This window comes from Phalacrocorax carbo, chromosome 5, assembly GCF_963921805.1.
Source record: "Phalacrocorax carbo chromosome 5, bPhaCar2.1, whole genome shotgun sequence".
NCBI classification, from domain to species: domain Eukaryota; kingdom Metazoa; phylum Chordata; class Aves; order Suliformes; family Phalacrocoracidae; genus Phalacrocorax; species Phalacrocorax carbo.
This window is the reverse complement of record NC_087517.1, coordinates 6,247,843-6,265,718: the sequence shown is the minus strand read 5'-3', so window position 1 is coordinate 6,265,718 and position 17,876 is coordinate 6,247,843. Positions and strand designations below refer to the sequence as shown.

The 17,876-nt window shown below is 35.5% G+C and overlaps 1 protein-coding gene across 1 annotated transcript in view; it reads right to left on the bottom strand.

Annotated features, from left to right (window-relative positions):
• The window catches only part of LRP1B (LDL receptor related protein 1B), a 761,744-nt gene that overhangs the window by 205,472 nt on the left and 538,396 nt on the right, over nt 1–17,876 (bottom strand). Inside the window, exons 30-32 of the mRNA XM_064451033.1 lie at nt 17,055–17,229; nt 16,657–16,751; nt 11,295–11,444 (exon numbers count right to left, since the gene is read on the bottom strand). Of these exons, the coding sequence (XP_064307103.1) occupies nt 11,295–11,444; nt 16,657–16,751; nt 17,055–17,229 (420 nt within the window). The remainder of the gene's footprint in view (nt 1–11,294; nt 11,445–16,656; nt 16,752–17,054; nt 17,230–17,876) is intronic.

Here is a 17,876-nt window from a genome sequence, read left to right as displayed (position 1 = left end):
AGAATAGGCTAAAATGAGGGGAGATCAGAAGAATGCCAGAAATTCCCTTCACTCTCTTGGCATTTCTTTACACCTCTGTGCATACAGAAGGCCACAGACAATAGGTTTACTGTAGCTCTGAAGGATGACATCAAGATCATAGAACTGCTTCCTACAACAGCTACGCCTTGTCCGTGTTTCAGTGAAGATGCTCGGGTGAGCGTGGAAAAGCTCTGTAGTACAGCACTGCTACTCGTAATGGCCATGCTGCCAGGGACTGCAGTCAAGTGCCATGAATCAGGGGTGCTCAAGAACTGCCCACCCTTTCAGCACACCTGAGACTATCACAAATAGAGAAGCAGAGTACTGAATTCAGCCATGACATGCTCTTGTGACTTGCCACGTGCCAAGAGAGAAAAAATCCCAACCTTTAAACCTTACATAAGCAGGTGCCAGCATTACACACTCAAGGTGGGATCCTTTGTTTAATGCAAACTAACATAGTCTACATAAATATCTTCCATGAGGCATATGGTGACACTTCAGTCCAGAGGAAACTAAAGAACAGACTGAAATTGCAAAAGGCAAGCAAACTTTTGTCAGATCCAAAAGAATAATAAGTGTAGTAATGATGTTTACTGTCTAATTATGCTTGCAGTCTAATTTTAATAGACTAAACACTTCAGAACTTAAACTTGCTTCCAAAACAAAAACTCAGCTCATAGTGACTGAATGTTCACAGTGAAGAGCTCCTTACCTAACCAATGCCAAGTCCTCCAGCTGTTTCCCTTATAAAATAATCTTTTCTTTTTTATCATAATTAATTTCAGCCAGCTTGTTCCCATTATTCATCAATCTCAATGGTTGCTGGAAGCAAAGCAAATCAGTCCTTTCCTGTCTGGGTGAGACTGAAACACAGAGCATACCGAACATACAGAAAACACTTAGCCAATGCTAACTCTTAATGTCATCCTTCAGACATTGCATAAAAGTGTTATTTCAGTGAAGAACTTCCTGATTTTCCTAGCTGTAGACAAACAAATCCAAATGCAAAGCACTGCCAGCTATTTCTATCAAATGTAATGGGAACAACAACATCCTGTATTCTACTTTTCGCAGCAGAGGCATGAGACACTCCTGCTAGTTTTAGATACCTATTTAAAACCTTAGGAAAAATCAGTGCACAGAGCTCACACAACCTTCGTCAAAATACAGATTTCTTTTTGAAGCGAAACCAAGAACACACATATGCCATACTTCCGTGACGAACTCAAAAGCCAGCCCATACGAAATCATGTCTGACTGAGCCCCAGTAATGCTGCAAAATAGTGGAATGATTGACTGGTTGAATCCCTTCAGTTTGCTGGCAGCCAGATGGCCACGCAGCACACGTGCTGGCCAGCGGTATCACTTATTGTGCAGCTCCAGAACAGCAACAGCCTGCGCTTTGTTTTGACACAGAAAAGATGGGGAACGGAGCAGAGACAAAAAAGGGAAATGTAAGGAATGCTTGAGAAAAATGGGGTATTGTGATAGCAAATTGTGGCATTGTGAATGGGGGAAGGCTCTGCAAGTGCTTGCAGTGGAGACATCTGTTGTGCAGAAGGAGAGAAACTCGGGTGAGGTCTTTGGCTGAGAGATGTGGGGTATTGCACTGGAGGTATTATGGAGAGTACGTTACAGAGAGAAGCTTAAGGTACTGTGTTATTAAGATTCAGGGGACATGAAAGCAGTCTTCACCAGTTCCACTTTTGCTGCAACAAATGCTGATTTGAGGCTACTTCCATAGAAAATCCTAAATTAAAATGCCTGTTTATATATGGAAATTCTACTTACTTTACCCTAGGGAAGAAATGAATTTTCACAAATGAACAAAATTGTTTGTAATGCTAAACCACATTTTTCATTAAAAACAAATTACAATCAATAAGTAAGAAATCATTAAAAAAAAAAGGAAAAACAGGCTCTACCTCTCAATGCATCAGAAGATAATTTTAAACAGCTTTGACATCAAACTCAAACTTCACCGAACTAACGGCCAGACACTGACACAGTGACCACAGTCAATCTTCTAGTTTCCAGTCCTTAACACATTAGTCCTCCCTGTCTCCAGAGCACACACAGATGCCTGATGAGATGGCCTCGGTCATCCAGGCTGACAAGTTTCACAGTCCATAATACATTTCACAGTGCCTGTTTCTCATTTTCTCTGAATGCCAGAACACCCTGCCTGAGTCCTTACTCCCTTCACAAGACCTAAACAGTACGATGACCACCTTCTGAGTCACTGTGGGATATCAGTTTCTCTTGACTTAGTCAAGTCATTCCCCTTAATGACTGGCTAACACTCTGTAGCTCATCACTTCAGAAAGAGGTTACTTATTTTTATGTTATGAATTTCAAATTATACTTCTGAGGATCCACAACCTGGTTTTCCCTATATTCCTATATTATAAAGAAATTTAAGTTATTTTGTTAGTATAGTGTAATCAATCAAATATAATGTAGTTCGTACTGGCCTTCTAGGAAGTCTCAGTAAAGAAGAGGTTTCCTTGGCCCTTCTCTGTTCTATTTTCTGACTTAACAAAATGATAAAAAAATAAGTGCAAGCAACTCCCCTCCTCTCTCGGCCTTTTGGAAAAGTAACTATTTTGAACAAACTGAACAAGCTAACATTTTAATACCATATTACCTCAGACCTAGATTTGACGCATAGTCTCAAGGGCAACACAATGTAGTTTTTGTGTGAATGTTAAATTTAACCATGAAAGGGAAAATAACAAAAAGGAAAAGAAATTATAGTAGCAATTTGAATTCAACTTTATCTTCAGTTTCTCATGTGTATTTTTAAACTGGAACAATGTAAATGGCAGCATACGGACAGTACCACATGTTTAGGTTACTAACAAATTACTGCTTGGCAGCAAGTTAACGTTTCACTCGTGACCACATTCAAAGTATTAATTACAGTGAAATACAATCTCACAGCAATGTTCTACATGAAGAAAAAAGTACGAACACTTCCTTTTTTTTCTCCAAGTAGTTATGTATCTTTTAAACATCTCAAATGAAATAATTAAATGGGGCAAGTCTGTATAATTTCGAGTTTAACATCATCAGCATTTTCATTTCAGACAGAAAAAGTTATTACTGTAGATGAACCAAAAGTAAAATTGTAGGTTGAAAAAACTTTTAAGCTTCGGGAACACTGACTTTCCAACAAATACTGTGTATTAACTTAATTCTAATTCATTTCTTTTCAATTAAATGAATTGTTGCCTATGTTGCAGTTTTAATATTTAAATAACTAATTTATAGAGCCGGACAGGTGAGTGCTCAAAGATGAAAGCTGAAGATCTGAAATATGATTTCCATTGCAGTAACTAAAAAGTTCGTGCACAAAAGAAAATAAACTCTGAAAATATCACGGGGAAAAAAGCATTTACTGAATAGTCTTCACAGGTATATGACGACACAACAATCTACAGAATGAAAATATTCTGAATATGAAGACTTGGAGACACAAATGAAACTCTCCAGTGAAACCTCTGTAAAAGCTAAAGGAAACCTATCATGCTATCTATCCACAGGTGCTAGAATTGGCTGAGTGAAAAGATCTTCCTGCAATATCAATCTGTTAAATTAATAGCAGCTTGCAGCTGATGATTCTTTCATCAGACAATCCTTAGAATAAGAAATTCCTGTGTTCAATTTTGATGGTGTGAATTATGGCAAAAAGACAGATGTGAGATAAGAATATAAAAGCAACTGTGTGATATAATCCATAAGGGAAATCATGGGAATATTAATTTTTTTTCCTGTGAGATTATGCCTCACAATAATGAATTATCTATCCTAAAGGTTTAGGCTTTTTAGATGGATAGATTGTATGTGAATAAGTAATTTCAGTCTTCAAACCCTCTATTTGACCACAAATCAACATGGCCCATTAAACAATTTTGGTAATGACTGCTGTCTTGCACATAGTACACTAGAACCTACTTTTTTACATATCCAGACCTATCCATGAAATATTGTTTTTAAAGACTGGAGTACAGGAAGGAAGCAAAACACATACAGTTTTGGTGTTTTGCATCATTTACTTCAAAGAAGTGATCAAACACTTCCAGGCATTTCTTCAGTATTTTGCGTAAAACCTCATGCTTGGCTATGGTTTCGACAGCCTCCCAAACCTGCAATTTGCTGACTTCCCTGTCTCTTTAGGGAAAGGAAACAAACAAAACCCCCAGATAAGCAACTTTGCATATTCTTTTGCTGAGAGATGAAGGCATGGCATATGCTTAATCAAGAAGTTCGATTACCAGTAATTACCTACTCCACAAATAGTTTACTTTCTCCCTTTTAGTATTAGTACAGAGCCAAAGCATTTCTACATCACCAAGGGAACGTTCCACCGCGTGCCTCTTCTGCTTGCTGAGCTACTAAAGGAGACTATTGCTGCTTTCATATACAGTTAACAGTATCTAGAAAATTTCCATCATTGGTGTCAGACATGTCAGATAATAGAGGAGTTCTTTCCCTCCCTTCATGACACAAGAAACAGAAATAACCACAGCATAGATTCAATATTAGGCCTTGAAGTACCTGACTGTGAACACAGAGGAGGAGTACACTCCTACACTACCTATACCATTATAAAGGACAAATTATGACAAGTGGATAGTCAAAATATACTTCATAATGATTCTTTTATCTTCTTCCATCCTTGTTAACAAGACACCTGGATAAACATTTCATTAAAAATTTAACTTAAAAATCTTACTGAACTAGTATTTATTCGTCCCTTAGATGGAGGCACTACGAGTTTTAGGAAGATATAGTTACAGTATGGGGAGTTAAATGAGAAAGACAACCTGAAAATTTAAGTAAGGTGAAGCTCATGCAAAACTGATGTTTTAGGTATAAACAACAACAAAAAAGACCAAACCAAAACCAACCCCAAACATAAAACAAAACAAAACAAAACACCTCCGAAAACAAATCCAAAAAAACAACCCACAAATTCTGAAGTACAGACATCTTGAGGTCGAAGCTCCTATGAGTACCTGCCAAAAACCACAAACTGGTCACAGCTGGCCAGTTATGTCCCAAGTCCTAAAGAGCAGAGGTTTAAATTGTTCAGAAGCTGCTGGGTGGCCAATATACAACACAGTCTCATATACTGACACCCTCCCCCTCAAATGTTACACAACTATTTTTTACCATAATTTTAAGCAGAATTTTTGACTATTTCTCTCTACATTATTAATGTATTACCTCAGCAGATAATTAACCTGTGATTTCCAGTATTACAATGAATTAATCTATTTCTATATTCATTTTAAAATACACCGCATGATTTTACAAACCACTTGACTGTAGAGTAAATACAACTTGTTTTCAGAAACTAGGGAAGAAATAATGCTATACAAAACCTTTAAATATCAAACTGAAGTTAAATGATTTATTTGCTTGATTATGCTAACAAGAGTGTTGTTCGATCACTAATTACAATCTTGTTGCTGAAACTGGGTTATAATATACATTAAAATTGTTGTATTCATCCATTTTGTTGGGTAATTAGCATTAAGCACAGCAACATGTTGGGAAACAGCAATTTCAAATGCCAAAAATTGCTACACTAGCATTGTGGACAGTCCTTTGGAGATTTCAAGCAGTACTCTCAATGCAAATTTTGATGGGCTATTAGTTTTCATTAATGGTGGTTTGAGTATTTATGGAAGACAACTATGTACTGTACTTAGAACTGGGCAAATTGCCTAGATATATTTCGTATATTAATGCTAATGTAACGAATGGTGTTACGGCAATTAGAAGACTGATGACTTGGAAAATTAAGGTGTAGGCATTTGAAGTTTTCTGATCTAAGCAGCCCCTTCCACTCTGCAATTACATGCAGCAAAGTCACAGCTCCCACCATTTGGGTTACTACAAATGCATTCTGGTGTTATTTTTGAAATTTTATTGAGGATAAAGCAAAAAATCAAATAACCAATACATCATTTAACCACATGATGAAAGTAAATGGCAGCATCAATATATTTTGGTAATATGAACCCACATTTTCTGTCTAAAATGAAATACTGTAATTGTTACTGCCTGTTTTGATTGTTTGATAATACACCTTGATGGTTTGTATTATATACAGATTGTGTTCAAAAGACATTGTTCTGATACCTGCACTCCCATTGAAAAGCTATTATATATGTCTGATGATGTTGTATTGCTGATTGAATTTTTTTACACGAATTTCAACAGAAATAGCACTTTAGACATAGAATCATTAACCACATGAAGCTACCCTATTTTATACTAGTAAGCAACAACTAGAAAAAAGCTACTACTTAGCATCATGGATATTTCCTGTGAGGTTTCTAGCACAAGTATTTTAAAAAGAAATCACCAATGCGCAATAAATTATATTCTCATTATACAGTCTACATCATATTACTATTTTGTAGTGGAATGAGATGAATTTTGTGATTTTGTCTAAACTGTATTTCTGTAAGGAACTGATACAAAATCCAATCAAATACCTCCACCAAAACTGCTGACAGAAGCCTTCAATATCTTTCTTCTCAGTGACAAACTTACAGTAACTAATCAATACTTTTCTAGCAATACTCAGTTTATGGTTCAGAGCCATATATCAATCAAGAAAGAATATGCCAGTATGGAAATACATCAGATATTACTGCAAGTTCCTTTGTAATTCAAATCTTGTAACACAACGACTCTGCTCACCAAAGCAGAAATACATATAGTTCTCACCACAAAGGTAAATTTCCAACCAGTTTCAGTTACAGCCAAGGAACCGTTTTAAGTAAGTAATTTGGAAGGCAGGAAATGAGACCTCGTGCAGAATGCCAAACACACCTATTTAATTTGATCACACTCAGACATTGGCTATAGAAAAACGGCTAGAATCAGATACTTAATAGGATATATTAAACTCAAACCTTAACACAAGTATAGGAAGCATCTTCTTAATGATGAAAAGAGTATCACTGCACCATATAGGAAAATCAGAGATTTTCTCACAAGGAACATCCTGAGTTTCCAAAACAGTGGATATATTTGTTATCAACTTATAAATGGTGTCAGCAGTAGGCGTTGAAAATTATGTGGGACATAGGGTGCTGTGAATTAGATAAGCTTCTTATAGACCAGAAGAAACTTCAGAGGTTTTTGAACAAAATAAAATGAACGGTTAACATAGTAGCAGAAGAAAATTACTGTTGACCAAATGCAAGACAATAAACAGTGGGAGGTACTAGACAAGACATTGACATGCATTTTGGAATGGTAAATTAACTAAAAATGGCTGATGTTGCATGCACTGACATTTCACCCAGTGAATATGTATTTGAAGAAAAAGTGGGGAGAGTAGAAAAGCAAATATGACTTCATCATGGATTTATAGCAACATCTTTCTAATAGAGAATGGCAACAGCAAAAATAATTTTTGTATGCTTAAGGGCATGAAAACATAGTAATTTTGTATATATTCAAATGTTTTGCTTTCAAATGGAATATAATTTTCAATCCATCTATATTATGCTCAAAAAGATGTAACAAAAGCAGGCACCAAAAGACTAGGAATTTTGGAGCTTGGCATATTGAAAAAGAAAGATGACTGACACTATGGAGTAGAAAATCAGTAAAGGAAAGAACCAAAATTCAGAAAGATGTGAATCATATAACTTCTTTCCATTTCCCTCAAGGATAAACCTGAGAGTCATTTTGGCACTAACTTTTTTGCTAACATTATTTTTTCATGTCTTACCATTACCTTCTGTATGATCCCTCTAAAGGATATAACAGTAGGAAAATGTTAAACAGAGCCTGGAAAGGACTAAACAACAGTCCTCATCTGAAACAGTAGTGGTAACTTTCAGTTTACAACGGCTAAACTGCAACACTAAAATACAGGGATTGAAAGCAATTAAGCATAAACAATGAGGAGACTGAGAAGTAGTACTAAAGTGGAGCGGCATTTGTCATTGCCTGGTGAAGCTCTGAACTACTCCGTAAGCTATATTAAAAAGCAAAACAAAACTTTACTGCCTTAGCTAGTGTTATTTATTGAGTTCATATCACAGTACATAACCACAGAGAGCCTAACTGCTTCTCATTTCTTTTCCCATTTTGAAATTAACAGAATCAAAGATTAAGATAACACAGATATCAGAAAAGCACAGAGAGTACCAAAGCAAGAAGTCAGTCTTGGGCCAAGCCTCTGTCATTCATTAGTATCTTAGAGTTCTGAAAAATCTTCTGGAACATACATACATTTAAGATATAGCAAAAGCTCCTGGAAACTGTCAAAAGATCCGTTAGTTTTCTGTGCAAAAGGCTGTCCAGACAAAGAATGGACGACACTAGCTCTTCACGCAGACTATTGGATTATCCTCGGGTGCCTCTGGGAGCTCACGCTTTCTGACAAGGAGATTCTGATGGCTAGGAAAGATGCTAATAAGGAGATGCTTCACAAACAGGTAAAAAAAAAATTCAGAAGCAAGAAGGACCTGAGGTGCTGAAAGAATTCACCAGTATAGTAATTTTTATTAGAAATTTAGCAATTTTTCTGACAATCCTTTCTCCCCCAGTGCACCTACCCTTGGTGGGGCAGAGGGGAGCATGGGAACCAGGGCTGTCTCAGATCACATTACCATGTCCTCTCAACCCACTGTGGTTCCCTCCACTGTTTGCTTACTTTAGCTCTTCAGACAAATAAAAGCATTGATGATCAACAACAACTTAGCAGTCTATGACCTGGTGAGACTGCTGTACAAAGGGAGTCTCAAAATACCCAACTCTACCTCCTCTTTCTGCCCCAGTGGAAACATAACCCAACAGTACGACATGGCCATATACTTAAAAAAGAAACAAGAAATCTAAGCTGTCCAAAATACTGCTTTTACCTAAAGACAGTAAATGCAAAAGTCAGACAAATGCAAAAGACAGTGGCAGCCTACAGGACTCTGTAGCACTGAGTGGAACCTAAATGTCACAAAACAGAAGTTTGGACACAGATATCATGTCTGTCTTATTTTCAGTCACTGATGGCAATTCAAATGGTAAAAAAAGGTAGCTTAATATATACACAGAGAAAAAACATTCCAGCTCATGTTGGTTTTTATTTCTGTACTGTGTTTTTAGATAAAAGCAGTCAAGAAAGTTTATGAAATGCACAAAAAAATGATGCAATAAATACAATAATTACTGCGATTTACCTGCTAAAATTTCCTGTTAAACTTGTAGGCAAACAGATCAACAGAAGTACTAAGTTTTCATGCACTATCATGTTAAATTTTACATTAGAACAAATTATTCATTCTTTTTATTCATATATTCTTAGTTATGATCATTTATCCATTACAGATCTCTTACCTTGCTTTGGATCGCATTGGTTTGTCTGTTTCGCATGTACAAAAGCCTGACTATAAGAAGCTGATGTAAAGCCACCAGCACTTCAGGAAAATAGATGGCATTTGTGTTGCTCCAGTATGTTCCACAATATAAAATCATACAGGAGAAATGAATACAGACACTTTTCATGTTTTTCAATCTGCACATACAGTACCGTTCAAAAACTGTATTTGTTCGCACTTTTCTCCAACAGATTTATATACGGAATCTTGCCGCAATGCCATATTGCATTTTATCATAACTATGGCTCCAAGACAAAGACAAAACCCCAAAGCACAACAAACAGTGAAACCCAAACACATTGTAAGCTTTGTTTACCAATTCTGATTAGGAAGAATTGTCATCACCTATTAAAACAAAGCATCCCAAACTAGGAATATTAGATAGATATAAGTTTAAAAACTATTCAGCAGAAACTGTTGCATCTCCACGCCTGCAAAAATTCAACTACTTTCCTGCAAAGCAGCATGAAACACTCTTCTTTAAATGATGGTTATGATCTCTTTATTCAATATCGTAGATGGATCATCGCTGTGGTACCTTCTTGTGAATCACAGATGGGGACTTGACACCACAGACATCTCAAAGACAGTATGAACAAGTACTCTTTATAACATCTCATATTAAAGACTTCCAGTAGCTCCCTAAAGTAAAGGTCATCTGTTCGTTCTATTTCTAGTCACAATCAAATCAATGAAAGACAATTTGTCTACAGTAACATTCATAACTCCTCCTGACACAAAACTCGCTTTTGTTTATGAATGCATATATAAAAGCATCCCCTCTCCAACAGATGTTGACAGCATTTAGCGTGCAATACTGGCCAAATATGTGTATAATAAAACTATTTTAGCAGTTACTACTTTAAATTATCACTTAGTTTACACCGTGTGCATAAAGTCTTTGGATGTCCACAAGCACACCATCTATATGTATATTATATAATTAATCAATCAAATAAAATACTTTCTATAAAGGCTCTGGCAGCTGATGAGTCAACTATCCCACAAAAAGTCTATTTATCAACCAAACTCTTTTCTTGGAACATTCAAGATAAATATAACTAATTTTTAACTGAACCAGAACAGAGATCAGCAAAGCATTTGGAGGAAATATGGAAAACTCTAAAGTTATCTCTAGAATAATGTAAATACTAGTTCTGAGCCAGACTGAAATTTCTTAACACACGGTATCCTAGCTCTAGCAAGGGCCAAGAGCTGAAGATGCATATGAGAAACAGTCAATTCAAAGCAATATTCTCATAATATTCAGCAATCTGCAGCTTAAAGGCTTATTGAATATTTTAGGAATTTTTCCTTATGTTACCATTCTTTTTTTGATTTTTTTTTATAATTTAGATATTTTTGAACATTCTAAACATTTCTAATGTGCAAAGTATAACAAACAGAGCTTTTATTTCAACCATTTTAATACACAAGTATTAGCAGACATCTGAAAATCCAAATCATCAATTTATCCAAATCATTAATGCATAACTCAAAGAAGTCTTCACGAAGTGCAAGCAAATCCAACAAACTAGGGATATTCTGAACTAAGACAGCAGAAAGAAGTGAGCAGCTGAAGAAAGAAATCATAGGTAATTCTCTATAATAAAGAGCATAACACACCTCCTTCCGACACGCTTTATAAGTAACTATAGTAAATATAAACCCCAGTCTGTTACCTTCATCCTGTGCGTCACACAGATGGTAAACGGTATGTTAAATGAAATATAAAAAACTTTTTTCACACACTATCTGTATTATTTACATGAAAACAACAAAAGCTTCTCCAACCTTTGAGATTTCATTATTAATTAGCTTCCAATTATTTAAAAACTAAGTTATTACCGCTGGACTTACCCATAATGGTTAAAGCTGTGGCTTTTGTTAAATCTTCTTTCATTGATTCTATTATTTCAAGATTACCACCATCCAAGTTGCATCTATTTATGGTTCCATTTCCTGAACTGATCCAGTAGAGTTTGTTCTCCCCATAATCTATTGATAAACCTGTAATTAATGTATACAACTTTAACTGTGGCTTGAATGGATAATATACATTTAGTGTTAAGCTGTTTTCATAATAAAAGTGCATTTAAGAAATATATATATACACACGCAATTATGTCATCCACTCAAACTTTAAAAAACAATCAAGAAAACTAAACAAATTTGGCCACTTATAGTGAAAAACCCCATGCTTTAAAAAGATTTCTGCCTTTTATTTCTCCCAACATCTACAGAAATCAAACGGTGACTGACCGGTGAAAGAGCATTTTCTGGCAATGAACAATTACTGTAATGAACTGAGGTCCTAAGCGAGTCCATTAACTACTAGTAAATGCAAACCAGAAGCCGTCATTCATTTATATTCTAAAATTTTGAACACATAAAGACTTAGAAAACAAGCTACTTTTTGTGATTCAGAACTACAGGAATTCTTCTCTCCCTACATGCACAGCCCTCTGCTTAGAATTCTGAAATACCAAAACCTGATACTAATTCTCAATAAATTCATAGTGAACTGACCTCGTGATCAGTTCTTTGGAGCTAGAAGCAAGAGAGCTGTAGAAATAAAAATACTTGCAAAATAACCTGTTAAACGAACAAAGCATATAATTTTCTGGAAGTAAGAGCAAAGAACTAAGAGATGATGTATTTCAGACTTCTATCATCCTTCAAAAATATTTAAGTAATTGTAGCAGGACATCTTCCACAGTGAAATACACTTGGCATGGTGACAATGCATGCCATATTAATTTGCTTTGGTACTAGACTTTTCCCAGAACTCATGTAAGGTATCCAGCAGGAAGTTACCAAAAAATACTGTATTTCACTCCATAGGTTGACCTCTAGATATTGTACAGTACTCTTCTTCCATCCTGGAAACTGCTTCTGTGTTCAGCTACTAATACTGGCTTCAGGTTTGGGCCCCTCACTACAAGAAGGACATCGAGTTACTGGAGTGTGTCCAGAGAACGGCAATAGATCTGGGGAAAGGTCTGGAGCACAAGTGTGCTGGGGAGCGGCTGAGGGAGCTGGGGGGGGTTAGCCTGGAGAAGAGGAGGCTGAGGGGAGCCCTTCTCGCTCTCTACAACTGCCTGAGAGGGGCTGTAGTGAGGTGGGTGTTGGTCTCTTCTCCCAAGTTACTAGTGATAGGATGAGAAGAAATGCATCAGGGGAGGTTTCGACTGGATATTAGGAAAAATGTCTTTACTGCAAGAGTGGTCAGGCATTGGAACAGGCTGCCCAGAGAGGTGGGGGAGTCACCATCCCCAGAGGTGTTAAAAAAATGTGTAGACATGGCACCTCAGGGCATGGTTTAGGAGGCCTGGGGGTGTTGAGTTGACAGTTGGACTTGATGATCCTAGAGGTCTTTTCCAGCCTTAATGATTCTATGATTCTCTGTGGAAAGCCAGATCTATACTCAAAATCCTAAAGAGGAGAAAGCAGTGCCATGTGCTGCAGTACTTACAGCTGGCATCATGCCACTACTGTTTTCACAAGCATTTTCCAATTTCCTTACTCAAATTTCCAGAAATATGCTACTATTTAAAAAGCATATTACAAAGGTTATTCCAGCAATTCATACACAGAGGCTCCAATTGTAAAATATAATGAGATCTTAGCTTCCACTACCAGAAAATTGTTTGATATTTTAATTTGGTGCATCTCTGAAGTTCAAAGAAATTACTCTTGATAGCAGTCTTTACAAACTTATTGTTTAAGTGATGTATGTTCCTCTAACCTTACTTTTACCTGTGGAAATGTTCTCTAAAAACCAGTAGAAGCTTAAGGAAACAGCATGTTCCAAGAACATTAAAGACAGGATCCATTCTTACTACCTAAATTAATTAAAAGTTGGGCTCTGCAACTACAGCTTAGATGAATTACATTAACAGTATTTGGAATTTTTTTTTCTCACATTTCCCACCTTAGTGAGTAAAGAAAGGGTTTTTTAACTGTTTATGGCTGATTACATTTTAGGTGAAAAAACAGTGCTTAAAATTAGGAAATCCCTAGGTTTATTTCTGTGCTAAATGCACATACATAATTAAGAAATAACTTGCTTTAGAAAACACAATGAATTTAAGATTAAAATTTCAAAAGCCAGTCTCAAGAAGGTTTTTGGTTCACATAGGCAACAATATAATTTGTGGACTATGCTATATATTCAAAAGGACGAATGAAGTAGGAAGGGATATTCAAGTAGACAGTCAGCCAAGAAAATGAAACAAGAACAGCTAAAACAGCAAACAGGGTTGTATTAAAATCATGAGCAAAACAGAAACTGTAAGTTTGTCCAGAAGAAAGGATTGAACTGTATTAAAAAAAACCAACAAACCACCACACCACACAAAAAATCCAAACCAACCCCCCCCCCCCAAACAACCAACCAAAAAAACCCACACCAAAAAAACCCTAAAAAGAACAACAACCAAGAAACACAAAAACCCCACCACCCGACCCTCCCCCCAAACTGTAATTACGGAGTCCTTTGAATATTGCTGAAAGAGTGATCAGTATGTTTTAAAAAATTATTTAAATTTTTTTAAAACCATTTTAAAACTTACTAAGAATACTATACAATTTAATAATAACCATTTCCTTAAAGACAATCCACTGGATGCATGGTTCATAGTTTTAGAGTTTTATAACAAAAAACTCCTTAACTGAAAATAGGTTTAAGACACCAATCATTGAATGACCTGCCTCACAAACTATAAAATTAAGGACTAGTTCTGAATCCCTGGGAATGCAGTTTCATGGAACTCCAGTGACTAGTTCCTTTTTCAACCGTTCTATATGTGTCGGTATTTGAGCTTTTCAGAACTGCAGAATGGACAAGCAAGTCATATCTAGTAGCTGCTAGCTAAGGTAAAACTAAGCAACACAATCTGTCGTCCTAAGATTATCAGTTTCAAAAATCTCCAAACTACATACTCTTGGTGTTAATACAAAATATTTTAATTGGAATTATCTCTTTCTTTTGACAGAACCCAAACTGAGGAAAAATTCCATCAGCATAGTTCAGGTAACAGATTGGAAAACTTTCCCTCATTCTTCAAATTCTGAAATTATATCTTGAGAAAACTAAAAACCCTGTGATTTACCAGGACAATTAACTCTAATAAGGCATATATTTCTTTTTCAGTAATCCACCTGTGAACTCACTTATTAGATCATTCCCATTGCTCTCCAAATACTCAAAATTAGCACTGCATGAACTAGAGTTTCACTTCTGGAGAAAGAGAGTTTCTCAGCCAGGAATGAAATATTAAATTAAGGTTTTAAGACTGCTGCTCTCTGGCTCTTTAGCAGTGTTTTCTTCTTATCATAGGAATGTTATGCTAATGGTAAGAATAATTTACACCATTAAACCAGGCATTTTGCATATATTTGAATTCAGAGTTTGATATTGGAAATTTATTACTTTTTTCATTTTTAGTGTAGCTTATCATTTTTCCTCAGACATGCAAACAGAATCTGTTTTCATGTCTGTCCTAACTGACAATAAAACCGAGCCAAGATGCCTGCCAATTGAGATGTTTTTCAGGAATAGACAGGTGCAAGCTTTATTTTCCCTTTACATAGATATAAATATACGTACACTCTTTACATACTACATATTCTACACTTGACATACTTTTCAATTTAGCACACTTTCAGACTGCCAAAAAGGGAAAAAACAATTAAATCCCTATGGTCTCCTTATTATGCGATAGGTCTCATTATTATGCAATAAGAACCTTCAATCTGGAATATAACCTATATCAAGTAATTATTGTCAGATCTCAAAGGTGTTAAAAACTAATCCAACGCTACATAAAGAAAACAAATTGTCTCACTTGCAACTCTGTGGTGAAGTAAAAAACTTACGTCACAATTGTCATTCCTACAAAGCTTACAGGAATGTTTAACAGCATGAACAGTCCATCTGATGCCAGTGAGACTGTACATGCCTGTGAAGAAAAATGTCACAAAACCCACATGGATTTGCACATGCAGCCTTTGACAGCACAGGAATAATAATAAAAAAAGGAGTACTTACCGTTCTACCATGTATTTGGTTCAGTGGCTTTACTGCTACTCAGAACAAACTCAATGACAGAAACCATAAGGACTGCAATTTAGGACCTTGTGACCTATGACCACAGGATATTCAGTGCAAAATGTTGCACGCAGCCTTATTTCTTAATATTGTTTTAGTATTATTAAATGTGTTTGTTTCACCTTGAAATTAGTGGGTTTACCACTCATTTTCTCCAGATGAATAGATAACTGTGTCTTCAAATGGATAGATAGAAAATCAAATCAAGAATAAAACAGTTACCAAATAATTTACGGTCTAAAATGCATGTTGTGTTGCTCTAGTGTCAAATTTATTGAATTATTTAACTAAGTCATTTTTGCTTCTGCTTGCTGAATGCATTCAGTTATGAAAACCCATAAATGCTTTAAAATGTAATCACTTTATTGATGGACCATTAATAAGGCAACAACAATTGACGTAACCACTTTAACTGTCTAGAAAGTTAAATTACAAAAAGAAAGAGACCTGAACCGAAAATAAATGTTGGTTTGACAGTCGGACTTGGTGATCTTAGAGGTCTTTTCCAACCTTAACGAGTCTGTGATTAAATAGTACATAGAGAGAGCTTTTTTTCCCCCAGAAAGTGCCATAATTTACATCAACTATATTAATTCGCAAATACTAAAACTGAGGTTAAGTCATGATGATATAAAATATATGCTTCAACTGTTGCTCTTTTCTGTATGTAAAAAGTTAGGAGCTTAATTATCTTTTGATCTTGCAGCTGGGATTCTGGTGAGGAAGGTTCTACTTTTCCAGTCACAGTATGCTCTCACATACATCTATAACTTAATAAAACCCTGCTCACTACATTTTTTTACCAGTGATGTAAAGATTAAGAGATACAGACAGGTTCTCCTTCACCTTCAGTCTACACAGCTACTGCAGTCCTAGAAGTTAATAATACTATATTTAAGCCACTATAGTAGATTTCAATTAGAATGGGCCAAAAATATCTTAAATTATGAAACACAAAAGTACACCAGTGCTTTATACGTCTTTATGCCTGTTCTTATCCCCGTTATATAGTATATGAAAATCACCATGGTATACTTAAATAGCATTTCAAAATAGTGTCCATAATAAAGCACTGTCAAATAAAAAAGAAACAGGAAAAAATGTATTTACCAACAGGATCTTTTTGATTCTGAAAGAGTATTTTGTTGTTGCTGCCATCCATGTTTGCCATGTTAATTGTGTTACCATCCGTCCAGTAGAGCTTACTGAAGAAGAAAATGAACATATTTATAATATTGCTCTGTGTACACAGTATTTTTAATGCATCCGTAGTGAAAACATTCATAAGTTTAGAAGCAGGCAAAATATACAACTAATGATTATATCATTTAATCAACAGTAAGCTTTGGTAGGGAGGCAGTAAGAAACTCTCCACAAGATCTTTCAAATGCATGCATTTACTTTAAGTTTGAAAGAAAACAGAATAAGCAAACTCAAAATCTGAACTAAGATGATATCTTTTGATGAGCTTTACTGTAGTTAATTTATTAAAGCTATGGATATCTTACCCTTTTACTGGGTGAACTGCAAGACACTGAGGTTTATCGATTCCATGGATGATTGAGGTTTTCAAGGAGCCATCTAAATGTGCCACATTAATTTGTGTTTCATCAAATTCTGAGCTAATCCAATATAAATTACGTGATATCCAATCCACTGCAAGACCTCTGATACTCTGAATATCTGCAAGAAGTGAAAGCAGTTGTTCTTTTGATTTTTTTTTTCTGGATTATTCTCAGTCTTGGAGGAAAAAAACCCCCAATTTATTCTACAGATTGTTAACAATAATGTACAATATTCTATTTAGATGCATTTATAAACTAGTTGCCAAGAATTAACAATTATTTTTTTTCTTCTCGGGCCTGATACACTTGCAGTAAGAAGATGGAAATTGCACTGAAGATTCGGGAAATACTCCATAAATACTTCTTTAAAAATTAGCATAAAACCTATTGTAATAATCAGACAGATGCTGAATTTTTGTAAAGCATTTTTCTACTTAAGAAAGCATTTATTACTCAGTGCACTCAGGGCACACAAAGAAAGTGTGGTTTCTTTTTTTTTTTAAGAGGTGATGATGTAGAATGAGTTAGCCTCTACTAGAAAGTTCAACAATCATATTTAATAAACATAAACATTCCTCATGATGTAATAAGAAGGTTCATATTTCCATACGTGTGAGTTGTACTTTATGTATAGAACACTAAGTGGCTTTCTAAAACAAAACCATGCTGAAGTTTAAAAGCCTGCTTCTTCCTTTAGCACAAGGAAAGCTCAGTACAAAATATCCGAATTAAAACCACTAGTCTATAGCATAGTTCTATAGCATG